At 31.3% G+C, this 20,085-nt stretch overlaps 3 protein-coding genes across 8 annotated transcripts in view; 2 read left to right on the plus strand and 1 right to left on the minus strand.

Annotated features, from left to right (window-relative positions):
* The window catches only part of LOC123683842, a 158,709-nt gene that overhangs the window by 97,282 nt on the left and 41,342 nt on the right, over window positions 1-20,085 (minus strand). The gene's annotated exons all lie outside the window — the stretch shown is intronic.
* On the plus strand, window positions 62-15,041 carry LOC123670601. The gene is made up of 9 exons (XM_045604113.1): window positions 62-817; window positions 1,528-1,688; window positions 2,493-2,675; window positions 2,770-2,906; window positions 3,396-3,807; window positions 3,913-4,042; window positions 4,123-4,247; window positions 4,588-4,795; window positions 14,767-15,041. Exons 1-9 carry the CDS (start codon window positions 748-750, stop codon window positions 15,039-15,041), a joined length of 1,701 nt encoding a protein of 566 aa, XP_045460069.1. The 5' UTR covers window positions 62-747.
* LOC123683816 lies at window positions 13,200-19,912 on the plus strand. 3 transcript variants are annotated; one of them, XM_045622759.1, is made up of 2 exons: window positions 13,200-14,659; window positions 14,718-19,912. In XM_045622759.1, exon 2 carries the CDS (start codon window positions 17,831-17,833, stop codon window positions 19,010-19,012), a length of 1,182 nt encoding a protein of 393 aa, XP_045478715.1. In that variant the 5' UTR covers window positions 13,200-14,659; window positions 14,718-17,830; the 3' UTR covers window positions 19,013-19,912. The 3 variants fall into 3 exon arrangements, with proteins under 3 accessions (XP_045478715.1, XP_045478707.1, XP_045478699.1); XM_045622751.1 differs by having other exon boundaries at window positions 13,393-14,659; XM_045622743.1 differs by having other exon boundaries at window positions 13,393-14,659; window positions 14,767-19,912.

Consider the following 20,085-nt stretch of genomic DNA (forward strand, 5'->3'; position numbering starts at 1 on the left):
AAATTTGCCAAATAGGTTCTAGAGATACGAATATACGTCATTCCGTTCCCGTGAAAAAGAAAATTAAATCATCGAACGCCACACTGAAAGAAATGATTCAATGAGAAAGGTTTACCAAAATTATTCTTACTAGGGCTGATTTATTTCTTACTCTCCAGTTAAAACAGCCCTATAGACATAGTAAATTGAGTTGCTATAGTTGTTAAATCAATTTTACTAGGTTTTTCTTACTAAACCAATGAATGTGTTTTATTGTCACATTCAAATGTCGAATTGCCGCAGTAAACCTAAGTTGCCTGACCGTCGCCCAATACCCATAACAATTCAGCATTACTATGAGAGATATCTTCGTTCCATAAATTTACTACCACAGTCGCACTTGTCTCTGCCACAGTTAATATTGTTTCATTAAATCAGTCGAATATATGCGATAATGATCGAATGAAGGGTTTCGCGCCACCCGATTCGCCCGCTCACACGATCGTCAACGAAAACGAAATCAGCGTATCTTCTGCTTTCTGTCCAACTAAGCGTTCTCTAATCGTCTTTAGGCAGTCGAGCAAATAAAACCAAAGTGATTGAACGAATTTAATTTAATTCAAAAGCATATCCTCATAGTGTTGTTAAAAGTGTCCATTTGAATATTCCGGAATATTTGTTGTGCTTGCCATCAATCCTGATTCCTGGGACAGTGGGACATATTCGAACAGGTGTTTGTGCAGCGCATTTTGAATCTGAGACTTCCCAATGGAGAATTCACGCTTTGCAAATTTATTACAAAGTTGCGGTCTAGAAGATTACATCGAAAAATTTACAGGTAAGTTAGGTATATTCGTAAATATTATGAGACCATCAATTAGAATTCACTAACCGTTGAGTTTTCATAATAGGTAGCAATGTTGGCCGTTGGATCTTGAAAATATGGCGGATATGCGTTTGGGATTAATACAAGGGAGTGGATGCTAGTTAATAACTTAATATTTTATAATTTCTATTGATCTCATCGCATTTTGGCTTGATAGCCCGTGATAATTGAATTCTATTCGAAAGGCTAAATAATTAATTATTGAAAGATCGAATATCAAAATCAAACGCTAATATGCATGTTCTTTCGTACTGAACAAAGTAATTCAAGTAACTAAAAACCGAGCTAAAAACAGATGAATTAGTACTGGACTGAACGAAGTGATTTTATGTAACTTAAAACAGTTCGAAAGATTATCCCTAAATTAGGGATATATATTAGGGACCCTAATAACGCTATCATTGGAATCGGCGGTGTTTCCGTGACCTCGAAGATTAATCGAATTCACCGTCAGAATAAATCAATAATCAATTGCACAATATACAGTGAGCACAAATTGAATGCCTTTGACATCGCTGTAAACCCCATGTGTTCATTACTTATATTACTGATTTGGAGATTCCCGCGAAATTTTGGACCGTTTCGACCGTTTGAACATGCGCGCAAAAGCTCCTGACTTCTTGAATTTTTTTAAATACCACTATATTCATTTTTTATTTCAGATGAAGGTATCGATGATACCAACTTTGAATTGTTGCATAATGAAAACGATACACTCAAAGAAATTTTTCCAAAAATTGGACCAAGAATGGTTTTCAAAAAAATGTTGAGTGATCTGCGATTATCGAGTGGGCAGCACTGTCTAATTGATGTTAATCAAACGGTAAAATTTAAAAATTTGTCTAGCTTAGTGAACTCATTTCTACATGTTTGATTTCTCCCACTAAAAGGGTTGATTTTTATAGCTTTTTCTAGTATCTCTAGGTACTCTAGTTATGAAATTTCATCAAAACGTCACATTCAAATTATTGTTATGAAATTAGGTAACGTATTTGTGGAGTTGATTATTATCAGTTGTCATTGTCTTGTCTATTATTTATATTTTTTTTACTTCTATGATTTCTTTTCGTTCAAAATTTATATATGTTAGGACGAATCATATTATTCAGATATAAACAAAGAATGACACCATATCTGTTGTCTTTGGCTCAATAAAAATGATCGAAAATGGTTGATGAAATTTTGTTAATAGAAATTGCCTTGAGTTCGCTACGTTAGTGAACAAAATTATTGTAGTGTATGTGTTCAGATGGAATCAAAAAATTAATGTGAAAATAATTTTTTTTCAAAAGATCAGATATTGGGTATACCCAGTGTGTGAAGTCAAGTAATCATTAAAGGATATAGGTATTTGGAGTTGAATTCATTACTAAGCTCCTTCCTGGGTTTTCCCTACCAAATTCTGAAAAATATCAATTAAATAATAAATTAATTGTTTATTTTATAGATATTTTTCAGAGCTTTGGACAGAGAACCATTTACTAATGGGAAGTCAACTCTGTAAAATTCTTTTTTTTACAACAGAGTTTACTGGGCTACTCTAGGCAAAGAATAATTAATACTGATGTTTTGACTGCTAAGTCAATACATATAATGATAATCAATCAGTTTATAACTTTTTTTGCAGGTTGAACTTGATATGCCATCTATATCAAGTGCTTCAACCATTTCCAATAATAATCTATTCATAGAAGTTGATGACGATTTAAAATCATTGTTGGAGCATCCGCAGATCTCAAACATATCAGAAAGTCCTGCATTGGAGAGAATAGGGGAGGATATAAAAATTACTTCCGTATTCGCACCCCTAGTAAGTTTTGAACCCAATGATTTTGAACCGATATTGAAGCTACTGGTGTAAAATATTTGAGGTTTGAAATAGCACATAATTTATTACTTTGCAGAACTTAGAACAAGTTTTGAGGAAAGATTCAGAGGGCCGAATGATATTGCTGTATCACCGAAAATTGGACAACAATCTGCGTAATAAATTGGCCAAAATTATTATAAACGAAATAATACAAAAATTCTCCAGTAGCAAGTGAGTTGAATTTCAATTTCTTTTTGGATAACCCATTTTCACTACAAATCTGAATGAGTTGAAATTCAGTAGTTAGATTATCCATTAGAACAGAATGAAATTTTAGACTTGAATTTAAGGCATCATTAAAATAGATCATCTAAAAAATATCTTCATTACGTTCACTGATATTGATGCTTATATCTGAAGTCATGTAGCTGAATGGGTGGATGCTCGTTGAAAACTTCAACTTTTCGCGGAATGTAAAGCGTAAATAGGCTCATAAACACGCACGCAAAAGTTCATGACGATTTCAAATATATTAGAGTTGCAAAATATTAATAATGCATAACAAACATTCTAAACAAGAATAAATTTGGATATAATGTATTTGGATTCGTGAGTTAAATATTTCTACACATTGTCCCATATAGTGTACCTCATATAAAAAAAGATATTAAAACAAAATTTTCACGAATTTGATATTTTCAATTCAATGCTCTATTTCAGCTTAAAATCAGAGGTATTTACCAGAGCATCCCAAGAAATTTCAAGGCTCTTGCCCAATGAAGCACAGGAGGTTTATTTTACGCCATATACCAAGTCTAGTTCCAATCTGAGGAAACAAGCACCAAGGGGAAAACTCTGGTCGAGATATATTCATGTTAAAGCTGGCCTGAGATTGGCCGAAAAATTTTCAAATAATTATAAATCAGAAGAACATGCATCATTATTGACAGAACCTTCTGAAGAAGTTATTTCAAGTTTGAAATTATTAGAATCAGACGCAACTGATTTCCCAAGATTGTTGCTGGCGTGGAAAGCAACTTTCGAAGAGAGAAGGGATTTCATTCTTAAAGAAGATATACTGAATATACTTATAAAGTATCCAATATTGAGAACCCAGAACGGTATTCAGTTGGTAAGTTTCAATATTTTAAATTCAGCATGCAGAATAATGTTTCTTTCCATTTATATAAATGACATAAATTTTGAAGTGAATGTAAAAAATGTCTACTTATTACAGTTCGAATCTGACTTCGATAGACAAAACCCTGGAGAAATAGACATTGTATACAAAGAATGGCCTAAAGTAGCGGAAGCTATTATTGACGAGTGCAAAGATAGGAAAATTGATATTGGATCCGAATTACATGGTGAGTGCAAATTTATTTAATCATATTGTATCAAGAAGAAATGAACTGAACTAACTAAATTTTCTTCTTAATTATTTCAGATAGATCCACAAAAGCATTACTGAAGCTGCCATATCTTTATCCCATGATAACCTTGAGAAACCAAGGTAAAACCTGGAGACCAACAAGACTCGAGTGCCAGGAAAGTTTTTTTGTCAGTGTAGAGGTATGTTGACTGTATATTTTAACAATGTAATTTCGTCCAGGGTGTTGTCCATATAATCATTCCATCTTGAACAACTTGAAAAATATTTTCGGGTAAGATGATCATTAATCGTGTATTGATTGATTGATTGTTTTCCAAACACGACAAAGGAGATTTACTAGACTATAATTGTTATTTGGGTGCTGTTTTTCATGGACTAGGCTGAATATTCGCTATAGTCAGTACATCATGTCATTTCACGAAGAATAATACCATTTTTTCTTTTACTTTGTTAAATTTATTTTCTCTCAATAAATATGTACAACTGATATCCTGATCTAAAATACAATTTTGTTCATAGAAACTAGCAGATCTGGAAAATTTGGTTCTGTTAAAAAAAAATAAATTGGCGAAATTAAAGATTCCATTTCAACCCTTCGGTGCAGTGATTGAGGAAGAATATTTTGTTGTATTTTTTGACACTCACTACAAACTCGATTCGCCCATCAGATGTCTGGAGGCATTATATAAACTCTTCCATGCTCTAAATTTAGAATATCCTTTGGAAGGTAAGCACATATGGGAGACCATTCAAGAGTTAGTATTCAGAACATCATGTTTGAGAAAGACTAGCGCAGCAGCTGCAGTCATATCTGATTTAAAATTCCATTTAGAGAAATAAAGTAGGTATTCATTTATTATAATTTTTATTTTGACTGTACATATAGGTATTGTGTTGGGTAAAAATGGCAAGTTGTAGTTTTTGCGGAAAAAAATTTGAAAATAGTACTGGTTTATTCACACATTTGAAATTCCATCATAGTTGTGATAACAAGACTTCGGTAGCTTGTGCTGAAAAGAATTGTTTCAGGAAATTTCCTTCTTTTAAAAGCTTTAAGCAACACTTTTTGAGGATCCATACAATTGATCTGTCTGACGCTATTCCTGTTAACGTTAGCACGTCAGAAGCATCTACTTCTAAATTAAATGCATTTCATGTCAACGATTATACAGAAAACAAATCTAATTTTGATATATTTGAAAGGACATTAAATCAAAACATTTTGGAATTTGTTTCAAAATTTTATGCTGATAATACTTTACCTAGAAATAAGGTTCAAGAAATTTTGGCAGATGTTTTGACGCTATTAAAAAGACCTATTAATTTATTCAAAATTTTTATAACGGAAATGTGTACTAACTCCAACCGCCAAGAATGTTTCAAATATTTGAACAAATTTGAGAATATGTTCACTTCTTTTTCTAGTGAATATTTAACATTTAAATATTCGGAAAAAAATGGATTTTTCATTAGTCCTGAAGAATATTTGATAGCTGAAAAAACTGAAAGAACAAAAATAAGTAGAGTTCAGAAATATTGTGGCCACTTCATTTCAATGAAAAAAACTCTTACTAAGGTATTCGAACTACCTGACGTGTTATCTAAAACGTTATCTTATATAGAAAGTTTAAAAGATGAAACACGCATTCATAATATCGTTCAAACTGAATGGTGGCTTAATAAACGACGACACTTTGCACATGAGGAGCATGTTTTTCCACTCTTGATTTATTCAGATGATTTTGAGATTGGTAATCCCTTATCTTCTCACGCTGGAGTACATAAATTAGGGGCGGTATATTTTTCAATTCCTGTTATTCCGCTATTATACGAATCAAAACTAGAAAACATATTTTTGACCAATCTCTATCACAGCAATGACCTGAAAGAGTTTGGAAACAATTTAATCTACTCCAAAATAGTTGAAGATTGCAACAATCTATTCAAACACGGAATAACAATAACCCTTGGCAATCGCAAAGTAAAAATTTATTTCATCCTTATATTTTTAGCAGGTGATAATCTGGGAATAAACACTATGTTAGGATTCACTGAAAGTTTTAGCGCAAATTACTTTTGTAGATTTTGCAAATGCAATAAAGATCGTTCTCGTTCGCTAAGTGTTCAAGATAATGATATTTTGAGAAATCCACGAAATTACAAAACTGATCTTGAAGAAAAAAACTTATCAAAAACTGGAATAAGAGAAGAATCTATTTGGAATTCTGTTCAATTCTTCAACGTGACTGAAAATTTTTATGTCGATATTGTGCATGATATTTATGAAGGCGTAGCATTATTTGATCTCATTGCGATTTTATATCAGATAGTTATTGTATATGAAATAATAGAAGTTGATATTTTGAACGCAAGAATTAGATATTTTGATTTTGAATCTCACAATAAACCACCTTCAATGAATATAGATAATTTAAAAAATAAAAAACTCAAGCTTTCTTTTTCTGAATGCCGTTCCCTAGTATTAGCTGGAGGTATACTTTTTGGAGATTTAATTCCCGAAAATAATAATTTCTGGAAACTTTATATTAAACTGAGGCAAATACTGACAATCATTCTTTCACCCGCTGTAACAGAAAACATGTGCATACAACTAAGAAAGCTGATAGAGGATCATCATTTTTTGTATCAAAACCTGTTTTCACTTGGACTTAAACCAAAGCATCATCTCTTAACACACTATCCATACATTTTGAACAAAGTTGGACCCGTTGTTAATATATCAACATTGAGATACGAAGCCAAGCATAGACAATCAAAATTGTGTGTCAATCCGGTTGCTTGTAGGATAAATATTACTAGAACAATAGCAATCAAACATCAATTACAGTTTTCTAGTCGATTACTACAAGAGATAGGATTCCAAGATAAAAATGATTCTGTAAATAAATTTTCTGATAATGCGACTAGTATATTTGAAGGACAATCACTATTTGAAAAACAGTGCAAACTCGCTAATATTAACTTTCAAACGTTCTATGGTATCTAAGATCAGTCACTATAACCGCATTTATAGAGTAGGTCAGTTTATATGCCTACAAAAATATGAGCTCGATTTGCCAATCTTTGGATCAATTCTCAAAATCTTGGTGAATAAAGAAAATGAAGTTTGTTTTCTGTATAAAAGTTTTAAGACATTGAAATTCAATGAACATTATTATAGTTATGAAATAATTGAAGAGGGAATTCAAAAGGTTATTCTACTACAAAAAACTTTTTTCATTTCTCATTTATTTCAGGTTCAGAGAAATAATAAAGTGTTCCTTACTACTAGTTTTTAATTAATTTTCAACGTACCTCGATTTCGCCTAATACACAATGTTGTTTTTGCCTAATACACAACATTTTATTTTACTCTTTGTACGATGTGATGCTATTTAATATCGAGTTTTGCATGTTGCAAATTTCTACTTAACTTAAGAGGAGTATTAAGCATTTACAAAACGCAATCTAGGAGCATACTAACATTTATTATTTTTTGTGTGCGTTTTTGTTATTTTATATAATAAAGCTATTTTGAATATATTTTGTTACCAGAAAGTATAATTATTTTTTATGTTTGTTATATGAACAAGTTGAATCTCAGGATTTATTTGTCGCTATATTATGAAATAATTTATTTGTTAGTTTATGTTTGAAATATTCTTTCAGAGAAAAAATGTGATAATTAGCAACAATAAAATATCTTGTTATAATATTATTTATTTTATTAGTATTTCCACCAAATAATGTTGAAGTAGTCATTCGAGATAATATTCTTCTTATGAAATGAATTCAATACTGCTGATTTAATACATAAAGCGCAAAAAATTATTGGAAATTTAGTGCATTACAGTTTACAAAGCAATTGCACAATTTGCAGGTAATTGAAATTCTGTTATTAACAATTCGAGATAATTAAATAAAGTTCCAGTGTTAGTTATGTCAATTTAGGTCATTTTTACATCATGGTTTATTGATCAATATGATAGAATCACAATTTGAAAATAGAGTTGATATATGTTTTGCAGGTTGGTTTTAATGTTCGACAATGGTCTGTCACGCATCCGTGAATTGTTTATATCTGTAAATCCGTAGATGTTTCATCACAGAATAAACTATATTTTTATCATTTATGCACTCTCATATATTATGGTTAAACTCATCCGACTGCCTTTGTCAACTTCCGCTCTTAGTTAATTTATTTAACTGCAATGGCCCTGACTGCACCAATGTGACAGAAAAAATTTAATTGGTCAATGTTTTCTGTTACATTGAATCATTCTACCATGGCAGTTAAGAATTAATTAAAATGGCAAATGAAGCTGATAAAGGCATTCAGATGAGATAACAAGGACTACAAAATAGGTTTACTACGGCAGTAAAAGGTAGATATCCAATGTTACTATGATAGTGAGAAAAAGTTACAAGTGCAGTTATACTAGATTACTAAGATAGTAATACACACTCACAAACGCAGTTATTAAAGTCTACTGAGATAGTGAAATCAGTTTCAAAACCAGTTATATAAAATGACTAACGTAGTGAAACGGTGTTACAAACACAGTCATATGAGGATACTGAGTTAATGAGAAAAAGTTACTGAGGCAATTGAGAACTTAACAGAAGCAAGTAAACGGGTTTACAACCACAATGAAATAATGTAATAATAGTATTAAAACTAGAAGTACAACTGCGGTCTGATCACTTTAATACTTGTGGTAAAACGGTCTTATTCATGTTATGAAGAGTTAAATCATATAGCCATTATTAACTAAATCGCAGTAAACCAAGATGAACTCTGAGAATTAGAATGTTTTGTTGAGGCATATAGTATATGAATTTTCTCATTGCTGGTATTATATTTTTCTTTCAGTGCATGCACTTCCCATGTCAACCTAGCTTGAAGGTATGTCTTTTCTCTTTTCAACTCAAAATAGTAAATATGGAAAAAGTTAACATAAAAAAAATATTTCATTTGGTAAAAAAATTCTCATTTTCGGATTAATTCCCTCATCCATGCTTTATTTCATCCCACTTATTAACTTTAACTTCATTTTCTCACTCACCCAACAACTTATTCACATACTCTTTATTTTTTTTTCTACTTAGAGCACTGATTCATTTTATACCGATGGAAAACCTAAAAAAGTACATTATTGATTCTCATTTATTGGTTGTATGGATTGCATCTTCATATATTGTCTTTTGCGTTCTCTCAAAAGATCTTATATTGCACAATTTTCTTCAAAAGTTAAATATATCTCTGGAAATAAAAATCAGAAAAATGAGGGCACAACATTTTGAACTGTCATCTATAAAATGGCAAATTTTTCGCTGATATTTAAGAGCATTTTCCATCAGCTCACAAAAAAAAATTGAAAAATTGCAGTCGCGTATCGAAAAATTCAATTAACGTGTCAGGTGAAAAAAAAATTTCGGTATATAAGATAAAAACCATTGAATTGAAATTTGAAAAGAGCGGAAAATATAGAGTAAAGATCAGGTTTTTGTTTGAATGGCGCAAATTTTGTATGGGACTATGGAATATTACAAAGTTTTCATATCCAGTTGATGAAATAATATTTTTAAAGAAACATGGAAGATAATCACCCAATATTTCCATTTGAGTTGACATTTTGAATATAAATATAGCATGACTATTTCGAGCATCTTGCAAAATTTCATTTGGAATTCTATTCTTATTTGATTTGAAAATTCATTAAGGATATCGAAAAAGAACACCTGATATTTCAATGATAACATATCCGATCTAGCCGAGTCGAATGAGTTTTTTCTGGAATGGTCGTTGAATGTCTGACAAAAGGGGTGAAATAATACGGGATGACCAAGGTACTGTCAGAATTTTTTCTGTTTCATTTAATGAGTTTCTAAACTAAACTTCTAAATTTGATTCAATTTTAAATAGAGTATTCGGTTTTTGTTTGCATGGATGGCCAAATATTGTTGATGATTCCAAATTATTACCTTTCTGGCGAAAACGAGATCAATTGCATATTGAAAATGGATGTATTCTTTGGGGGTATCGTGTTATTATTCCGGAAAGTTTACGTAAGGCGATACTTGATGAAATTCACACTACGCATTTGGGGGTGAATAAATGCAAATCTTTGGCTAGATCGTATGTTTATTGGCCTAATATCGATGAGGATATTTGTAAATTATGTGCAGCATGCAAAATATGTAGTACATTTAGAGAAAGTCCAAATAAGTCAATTTTATTTCCATGGCAAAATACTAGAAAACCTTGGTCTCGTGTACAGGGTGGGCAAATTTCGATGTTTTAGCACTACAACTTTTGAACCAGAGGAGATAGACAAAATCTGATACCCACTTCTCGATCTCTTTTTCTGAGAAACTAACAAGGGTAGTATTCATTTTTGGCCACCTTCTTTTGTTTTCGAGTTATAAGCGAAAATTGGAAAAATGGCGATATCGAAAAACATTTATATCTCTGCTAATACTGATGATAGAGCTCTGAAATTAAAACATTATACAGGCACTTTTTTACGTAGAATCCAGTGGCGTGCTCGTATTTTCAAAAGGGTTTTTAATTACGAAGCTATGACCCAAAGTTATGTTTTTTCAAATGGGAACACTAGATTTTTGTGCCATTTTCTGAAAGCTTAATTTTTCCTGATTTCAAAAATATATAACATCGTATGATTCGTATCAAAATAAATAACAGAAAATGGTCAAAAAACCTTTTTTTATTTAAGAGTCTAAATATTTCTATGGTTTCAACTGTTGATGAGCCTTTCTATAACAAGAGCAGTGTCCTTCCGTCAATCTGATTATTTCTATGCTTTTCACTTATTTCTTTAAAATTCGAATCTATATTTATTTTATACGGATATTTTCGAAAAGAAAGTTTCCTAGGTAGCTTGAACACAGTTTCAAATATTCATCTATGGAAATATCGAAAAGAGGTGTCGACTGTGCATTGTGCAATTGTTGTCATTATTAGGTTAAAAATTATTTCTTGTTTGTCCCTTCGTAATTAAAATGTTGAGTTCAATCATATATGCATTGTTTCATATGCTGTTTAAAATGGATTGGTACTTGTGCGTATTGATTCTGGAGACCTATGTAAATAATATACATGCATCTCAATACAACTCTTTCGATTGAAAAATTCGATCTTGTGGTTTCTCCGTTATTTCCAAATCAATTTTTAGATAAAAAATTTATAAAACATATCTAGATTCGAATTTTGTAGAAATAAGTGAAAAGCATAGAAATAATCAGATTGACGGAAGGACACTGCTCTTGTTATAGAAAGCTCAATTTTTCTGTGTTCATCAACAGTTGAAACCATAGAAATATTGAGACTCTTAGGTGAAAAGAGGTTTTTGGCCATTTTCTATTATTTATATTGATCCGAATCATACGATATTGTATATTTTTGAAATCAGGAAAAATTAAGCTTTCAGAAAATGACACAAAAATCTAGTGTTCCCATTTGAAAAAACATAACTTTGGGTCATATCTTCGTAATTAAAAACCCTTTTGAAAATACGAGCACGCCACTGGATTCTACGTAAAAAAGTGCCTGTATAATGTTTTAATTTCAGAGCTCTATCATCAGTATTAGCAGAGATATAAATGTTTTTCGATATCGCCATTTTTCCAATTTTCGCTTATAACTCGAAAACAAAAGAAGGTGGTCAAAAATGAATACTACCCTTATTAGTTTCTCAGAAAAAGAGATCGAGAAGTGGGTATCAGATTCTGTCTATTTCCTCTGGTTCAAAAGTTGTAGTGCTAAAACATCGAAATTTGCCCACCCTGTACATAAAGATTTTTTGGGTCCAATAAAGAGTAAAAAATATTTTCTCTAATTCTGTGGTTATTCCGTTCATTCTTCCACATCTTGTAGAACAAAATCGTGCGAGAATATATCAGAAACCCACAGTTTTCATGGTGATATTTCATTATTCTATGTTGGTACTACGAACTTTCCGCCACGGCTACATCTGTCAATTCATCGCTCATTTTAATTTCTGCTCAGAAGTCATGAACAATAACAATAAGAATTGAGAATATTACTCTACACGAACTGTGATTCAATCACTGATATCAGACTGTCACAGGTAGTCACGGTTCCGAAAAACGAATACAGAGCGTGACGGGATCACTGTTTGAACATTTAACAGATATTTTCAGGGTTTATCAACGTCCGTGCAATCGTAAATTATGAAGCCAGCCTGCCAGCCTGATGTTTTTATTGCTTCGGAACCTTTGTCGGCAGTTACTACTGATGCACTCTAGCCACATAAGTTCCGTGCGGACGATTGTTTTCGAAAGCCGGACAATTAACAGAACGTCCAAGCAGGCTAACTAATAAAAAAACTCAAATGATTCTCTTCCTCAATTGTAATTGTCGTTGGTGGAGAATGAATAGGAATAATTGTATTTTTCTCTCGAAAAATTCATCAAATATAGTTGGGAAATTCGATTATTTAGGGACTGTTTTAACTACCCATTTCTGAGTTTTTTGTTGTGAAATTTTTAATTTTTCTCTCATTTTTTGTTACAGTATTAGCCCCTTAACTATTTCGATATATACAATTATAAAATGAGTGTATTTTGTTTGGAGGTTGATTACTCATCATTATTATTAAATAAATAAACGTCTGAATATATGCATATGGCTAATTATTTATTATTCGATGTCCTAAAAATCATACCCTTTCATTTAGGGATTTCACAATTCTTTGATTAGCTCAGAAATTAATAGAAAATATCAGATATATTTAGGAAATTTAATTATTCAATAACTGGTTTTACTATATTTTGTACATTTCTGATTGTTACTTTTTCTGTTTTTCTCTTATTTTATTTGATGCAGTATCAGCCATTCAATATCATCAATATATATTCACATGTGAATTATTGTATTTGTAGGTATTATTTATTTTTCGATGTCCAAAATTATTCATATCCATATTCCACAAATCTGTTACCTCTAAAGAATTAACAGAAAGACAAAAGAGCTGAGGTTTGGGTGATTCATACAAATAATAATAACAAGCACGGTCCGTGCTCAGCGTTGTGAAACGTGAACGTTCCTGTTCCTTTATGATATCAGTGAAATTAAAGCGTGATCACCGTTTAGGTATCGTATTCGGTTAGCGAACGTTCCGTACAGCACTGGTAGTGGGGTGACCCCACTCCCAGTGCTGCGGAACGGGGAACGGACTCTAACCGAATACGATACCTAAACGGTGATCACCGTCACGCTTTTATTTCACTGATATCATAAAGGAACAGGAACGTTTCACAACGTGATCTAGAAATCACGGTATCGCTCATCTCTAAGTTCAAACATGTTTTCAGTAAGGGTTATTTGCCGAATTGGACAACTGAAATATTCAAAATCAGCAAGATTCAAATTACCAATCCTGTTACCTATCTCCTTGATGATTTACAAGGACAACCTATTAGAGGAGCTTTTTATGAACCAGAACTCCAAAAAGCTAAATATTCTGATGTATATTTAGTTGAAAAAATTTTACGTAAAAAAGGAAATAAAGTTCTGGTCAGGTGGTTAGGATTCGATAAATCACATGACTCCTGGATTAATAAATCAAACAAATTGTGAATGAAGCTATCATTCCAAGTTTTGACTTCGATTGAACATCATGTTCGGTTATCAGGACACAGCATCATTTGATACAGTGTATGATTCCATAATAATGGATATGGAAAAAAATTTTGTTTTGAACACAAATCTTACAACGACTGAACACGTCATTGATTGTGGATTAAGTGGTGTAAGAAATTTTGAACCATCTGTAAGGATATCCAATAATGAAGACTCACAGAACTTAGGACGAAAAGTGTCTATATCATTCGATTCTAAGCAATGGCTGCTGTTTATTGAGATCCTCAAACTGAATGAAGCCAACGACATCAGATTTATTGAAGACATTTCTATTGTAACTACCACAGTAAATGGGTTCAAGATATTACATGTTTCGAGGAATGATAATAATTTATATTTTATTTCACAAGATGTATCGAATATTGTAGAACTTCATGATCAATTTATAAAATCTAGATTAGAAATGTTATTGAATCTCAATTTTCAAGCCTACTATAAAAAATTTTTGAATGCTATAGTTACTATGAAAAAACATAGTGTACAGTCTATTGAGGAATTAATTACAATCTTTTGTAATCTCAATTCATCGATTGAAAATTTGATTTTATGTGAATGCATGATTTTCATCAAAGACAAAATACTCAATGAAATTGAATATGTGAACTGAATACGTTATAATGAATAAAATTTTTCCTTGATATCTCTTTGTTTCAAAATTATGTTCCAAGACTAACCACAGCATCCTCATGTAGTCATAGTGAAGAATTTCAATTCCTGGTTTGTGAAATAGGTCTGAAATTAGGAAATAGTACTTATTTTAAGCATCCTGAGATTGTCTGTGGTTTCGGTGGAAAAAAACTACCCACCCATTTCACTGATATAAAAGCTGAATAAACTGAGTAAATTCATCAGTTGATGTTGATGAATCAATAACAAAGTGTTCTGTTGATCTCTACCAAATCAAATGTGAGTATTATCTGCTTTTATTGAAAAATAAGGAAATCTATTTTTTTCTACCTTTCAGAAAAAAAAAATGGATCTTAATAAAATTAATGAGATGGGTGCTCTTTCAGTTAAGAATAAGGAAGTTGTGCCTTTGAACACATTGGAACTCAACTGCATTCATGCAATATTGGATGCAAAACTGGTAACGACCGTGTATGGAGATTGTATTCTTCTAGAACTTGAAGATAATAAGATTTTTTTACCAAAAAGAGCAACGTTGGTTTTGAAAGAACATTTGGATGAGCTGAACAGTCAGAAATATGGTATCAAATTTATTGGAATGAAGGAGATCATAGGACTCACAACATCAACACCGCTGTTCCAGATTGAGTTGATGGAATAATGGAGGTATGTGACATTTCTCTATTCCATAGAGCTATGCAACTTCTTGTTCGTGAGAAAGACATAAATATAATAAGAGCTTGGATACGTTTGATAAATAAGCATATTTGTTTATTCAATAAAAGTATTGTCAATAATGTGGATCATGGGCAGATAATCAAAATTCAATCAGCTTTATGTGATTTGAAACGATATAAAATACAACTGAAATCTTCTATTAATTATAAAGGACCATCAACACCGCTGTTCCAGATTGAGTTGATGGAATAATGGACGTATGTGACATTTCTTTATTCCATAGAGCTATGCAACTTCTTGTTCGTGAGAAAGACATAAATATAATAAGAACTTGGATACGTTTGATAAATAAGCATATTTGTTTATTCAATAAAAATATTGTCAGTAATGTGGATCATGGGCAGAAAATCAAAATTCAAACAGCTTTATGTCATTTGAAACGATATAAAATCCAACTGAAATCTTCAATTAATTATAAAGGAGCCGGAATCAGTAGAAAACGGAGCGATCGAGTGAAATGGCAAGATGTTTGTTCATCTTTCAAGTGTCGGATAAGAACAGGCGTAGTAATTAATTTAAAACATATACTTTTCACTGAATTTCTACAAGATGCATTTCACCTCTTAAAACGAAGAGTACAAATTGCTTTAAAAAAAAATGATATTGTTAAAATTAATACTGTTTTTTGTGGACAATTTATTAAAAAAAGAGGTGAATGAAGAACTGATAGATTTCAAATATTTTCCAACTAAAAATGAAATTATCGATAAAAGTACAAACTTGAAGGAGTGGTATGAAAAAAATGTAGTAGATCCAATAAACATCAAACTCCAATCGTTTCAAGAGAAAGAAAGTGGATTTGCACTTCATTCAATAGTTGCATTAGAAGTCAATATGAATAAAGTTGAAATAGGAAATGGTGGAAGTTCATTTATACGTTTACCTGAAGAAATAGCATGCAAACGCGCTTGTATAAATATTCAAAACTATGATGATGAGTTTTGTTTCATGTGGAGCATCATCGCAGGTTTATATCCAACATCTGACTCACACAATTATAGAACATCGTCCTATCCTCATCCGAGAACTATCTTCAAAATTAATGATATTGAATTTCCAATAGCATTTAAAGATATATCTAAGTTTGAAAAACTGAATGAATTATCAGTAAACGTGTTTTCTCTGCAAATGGATAAGCATAAAAAATTCACAGTAATTCCCACACGCATTTGTACTTCGAAAATTCCAAATAAACATGTGAATTTGCTACTCATACAGAATTACTATCAACCTGAAAATGTTCGAGAAGACAATTCAATCGATAGGGAGATAAAATACCATTTTGCATATATAAAAAATTTATCCAGACTAATAGCAGGTCAAGTGAACAAACATAAATGTAAGCTATGGATATGTGATCAATGCTTGAATTATTTCTCTTCTGATGAAAAGTTGAATAACCACATCAAACTGTGTACAAAACATCAATCCTGTCGCATAGAGTTTCCAGAAAAAAGTCATATTTCTTTCACTAACTACTGTTATAAACAAAGAAGCCCCTTTGTTTTATATTGTGATTTTGAATCTTATTTAGAACCTATGAACGAAGTGAAATTCAATTCGATTAGATATCAAAAACATACGGCTATAAGTGCAGGATTTTATTTGAAAAGTATGTATGAAGAATTAATTCCCTCATTTTTCGACAGTTATACTGGTGTGAATTGCATGGAGGGGTTTTCTTCTAAATTAGCGGAATTAACAGACACTTTATATCAAAAAATTAAATTTGTGGAACCTATGAATTATTCATATGATGATGATGATGATTGTGATGATAAAACTATTTGTCATATATGTAGAAAAAAATTCACACCAGACGATATTATTGTTAAGGATCATGACCATTTCAATGGAAAATACAGAGGACGAGCCCATAATAAATGTAACCTGAATTACAAAAAAAGTTTCGTTATTCCAGTAGTGTTTCACAACCTTGGAGGATATGATGCACATTTCATAATAAAAGAACTAGCAAAAAGTGGTTCTGTTTCTCTTCTACCTTTGAATATGGAGAAATATATTAGTTTCACAAAATATGATTCTGAAACAAAAATACAGCTTAGGTTTATCGATAGTTTCCGTTTTTTGAACAGTTCACTTGAAAATCTAGCTTCATATTTGAAATTAGATCAGTACACTGAGTTGAAAAATCAATTTTCTAATTTGAGTGTAGACAACTTGAAACTGTTAACTAGGAAGGGTGTTTTTCCATACGATTACATAGATAGTATAGACAAATTATGTGAACCCTGTCTGCCATCTAGAGAAAAATTTTATAATCAATTGAATTATGATGGGATAAGTGAGGAACAATACCTTCATGCTCAACAGGTTTGGTCCACATTCAAGTGTCATACAATGAAAGATTACATAATGCTATATCTTAAAACTGATATATTACTTTTGGCTGATATCTTTGAACAATTCCGTGATAGTTGCATTAAAGAATATGAGTTAGATCCTATTCATTATTATACTTTGCCTGGATATACATGGGATTGTATGTTAAAAATCACGAATATTGAATTAGAAATTATCAAGGATATTGATATGTTACTCTTCATAGAAGATGGAATAAGAGGTGGTATTAGTCAATGTTCCAATAGATTATCTCATGCAAATAACAAATATATGGGATCTAAGTATAATAAATAGGAAAAAGAAAAATACCTGCTCTACCTTGATGTGAACAACTTATACGGATTCGCTATGAGTCAATTTTTACCCTATGGGGGATTCGAGTGGGTTGAAACAAATATTGATATCTTAGGTATACCTGATGATGCTCCTGAAGGTTATATATTAGAGGTCGATTTGGAATATCCTCAGCATATTCATGATCTTCATAAAGATCTACCGTTTTGTGCAGAATCGCGGATACCACCAGGTTCAAAAATAAAACAACCCAAATTACTAACAACTTTATTTCCAAAGAAAAATTACATTCTACACTATCGAAATCTGAAACAAGCTCTTAGTCATGGACTGATACTCAAAAAAATTCATAGGGTCCTTAAATTCAAACAGTCTGCCTGGCTTAAAGTTTATATTGATAAAAATACACTTCTAAGACAAGCTGCGTGTAATGATTTCGAAAAAAACTTATTCAAATTGATGAACAATGCTGTATTTGGAAAAACTATTGAAAATATTAGGAAACATCGAACTGTTAAATTAGTTAATCAGTGGAATGGAAGATATGGAGCGAAGAATCTTATTGCAAGTCCCCTTTTCAAATGTAGAACAATATTAGATGATGATTTGGTAGCAATCGAAATACAAAAACGACTACTTATATTTGATAAACCAATATATGTTGGAATGTCAGTATTAGATATTTCGAAGATATGTCTATATGAATTCCACTACGATTATTTTTTACCTACCTTCAAGGATTGTATATTGAACTATGTAGATACTGATAGTTTAACATATGAAATTAGTAATCAAGATCCATACGAGCAAATCAGACAAGATTGTCCTACTCGATTTGATACATCAGACTATCCTCCTGATAATGTATACAATATTCCAAGAGTGAATAAAAAAGTTCTTGGACTCATGAAAGATGAAAACAACGGTTTGATAATGACAGATTTCGTTGGATTACGTTCAAAAATGTACTCTTATTGTGTGGACTCAAAAGAACTTAAAAAAATCAAGGGAATCAAAAAGAATGTTGTGAAAAGTTTATCATTTAATGATTTCTTACAGTGCTTACTGAATGATAGTGTAATGTATATCAAACAGATAAATATAGTTTCTAAGGGTCATAATGTCTTCTCAGTAGAACAGAAAAAGATTGCTCTATGCTATAAAGATGACAAACGTTACATAATTCCACAATCCCACAACACACTGCCTTGGGGTCATTATAGCATTAAACAATAAAAATACTATGTATTTTTTTCTTCCATAAGATGAAATCATTCATCTGCAACATTGGAGAAGGTGCCATACGAGATTACTTCAGCTTCCAACCTGAACTTGTTGAAAAATTTAAAGAAGAATTCCCTCTCGAATTTGAAGAAGCTAACGACATCCCTTGCAAAACGTGGGTACTTATGGGTAAATTTATTGCCTTATTAAAAGGTCAAGCAAATTCATTTCATTCCATAAATCTAATTGTGTTCGATTATAATGATGTTATATTGAACTACTTCGAGAGAAGCAGAAAATGGAGATCAATAAATGAAATCTTAATATTCACCAATCAATTTCAAAGCAAAAATTCAAAATTAAAGGTTAGTCTTGCAAATAACTTTCCATTGAAAACAACCAATTTTTTGATAGATGTTTTTTGTTATGTAGATCTTTCATTTCTGCATCATTATAGTAAAAAAATGTTACATTTAGAATCAGGTCTATCGATTGATATCAATTATGGTTATGAATCTGAATATTACCGTCAAAAGGAAGACCACTTGAAAAATAATACAATAACGTACAATCCTCCTACACTGAAATTTCTTTCTATGTGTAAAATCTGTACAAATCTGGCCATTCAAGATACTCTTAAGCACCCTTTGTTATATTTTTTTTAAATGAAAAGTAATGATTTGAAACCGTATGTTACAGATATTGATTTAATGTGTTATGAATCTATGCCTCCAGCAGATGAATAATAATAATATCGATACAAAAAATTGATATGAAGTTCAAGTTTTCTCACACCTTTTTGAATGTTGTTATTATTTCTATTTAGATTAAGAATATGTGTATGTACCAATAGTAATTGAAACACCTTGTAATGTTAATAAAATATTTAATAAATATATTTTACAAACTCAATAATTTTTGTTTTATATATTCATATACTTCAGTATTACTATGGCATCCTGAAAATCCAAGTTGTTCATCATGAAAACATTTTCCTGCAATACCATGATTTTGTAAATTACTCATTATCTTCCTATGAGTAATATTATGCTCAGGATCAAAATTGAAGGAAATTCCATGATTCT

This window comes from Harmonia axyridis, chromosome 1, assembly GCF_914767665.1.
Source record: "Harmonia axyridis chromosome 1, icHarAxyr1.1, whole genome shotgun sequence".
Lineage (NCBI taxonomy): Eukaryota > Metazoa > Arthropoda > Insecta > Coleoptera > Coccinellidae > Harmonia > Harmonia axyridis.

Coding starts and splice junctions, on each gene's coding strand:
- LOC123670601 (XM_045604113.1), top strand. CDS start 748: ATGGAGAATTCACGCTTTGCAAATTTATTACAAAGTTGCGGTCTAGAA. Junction 4,043..4,122: donor TATTGGATCCGAATTACATG/GTGAGTGCAAAT, acceptor TAATTATTTCAG/ATAGATCCACAAAAGCATTA. Junction 4,248..4,587: donor GTTTTTTTGTCAGTGTAGAG/GTATGTTGACTG, acceptor TTTTGTTCATAG/AAACTAGCAGATCTGGAAAA.
- LOC123683816 (XM_045622751.1), top strand. CDS start 15,716: ATGATATTGTTAAAATTAATACTGTTTTTTGTGGACAATTTATTAAAA.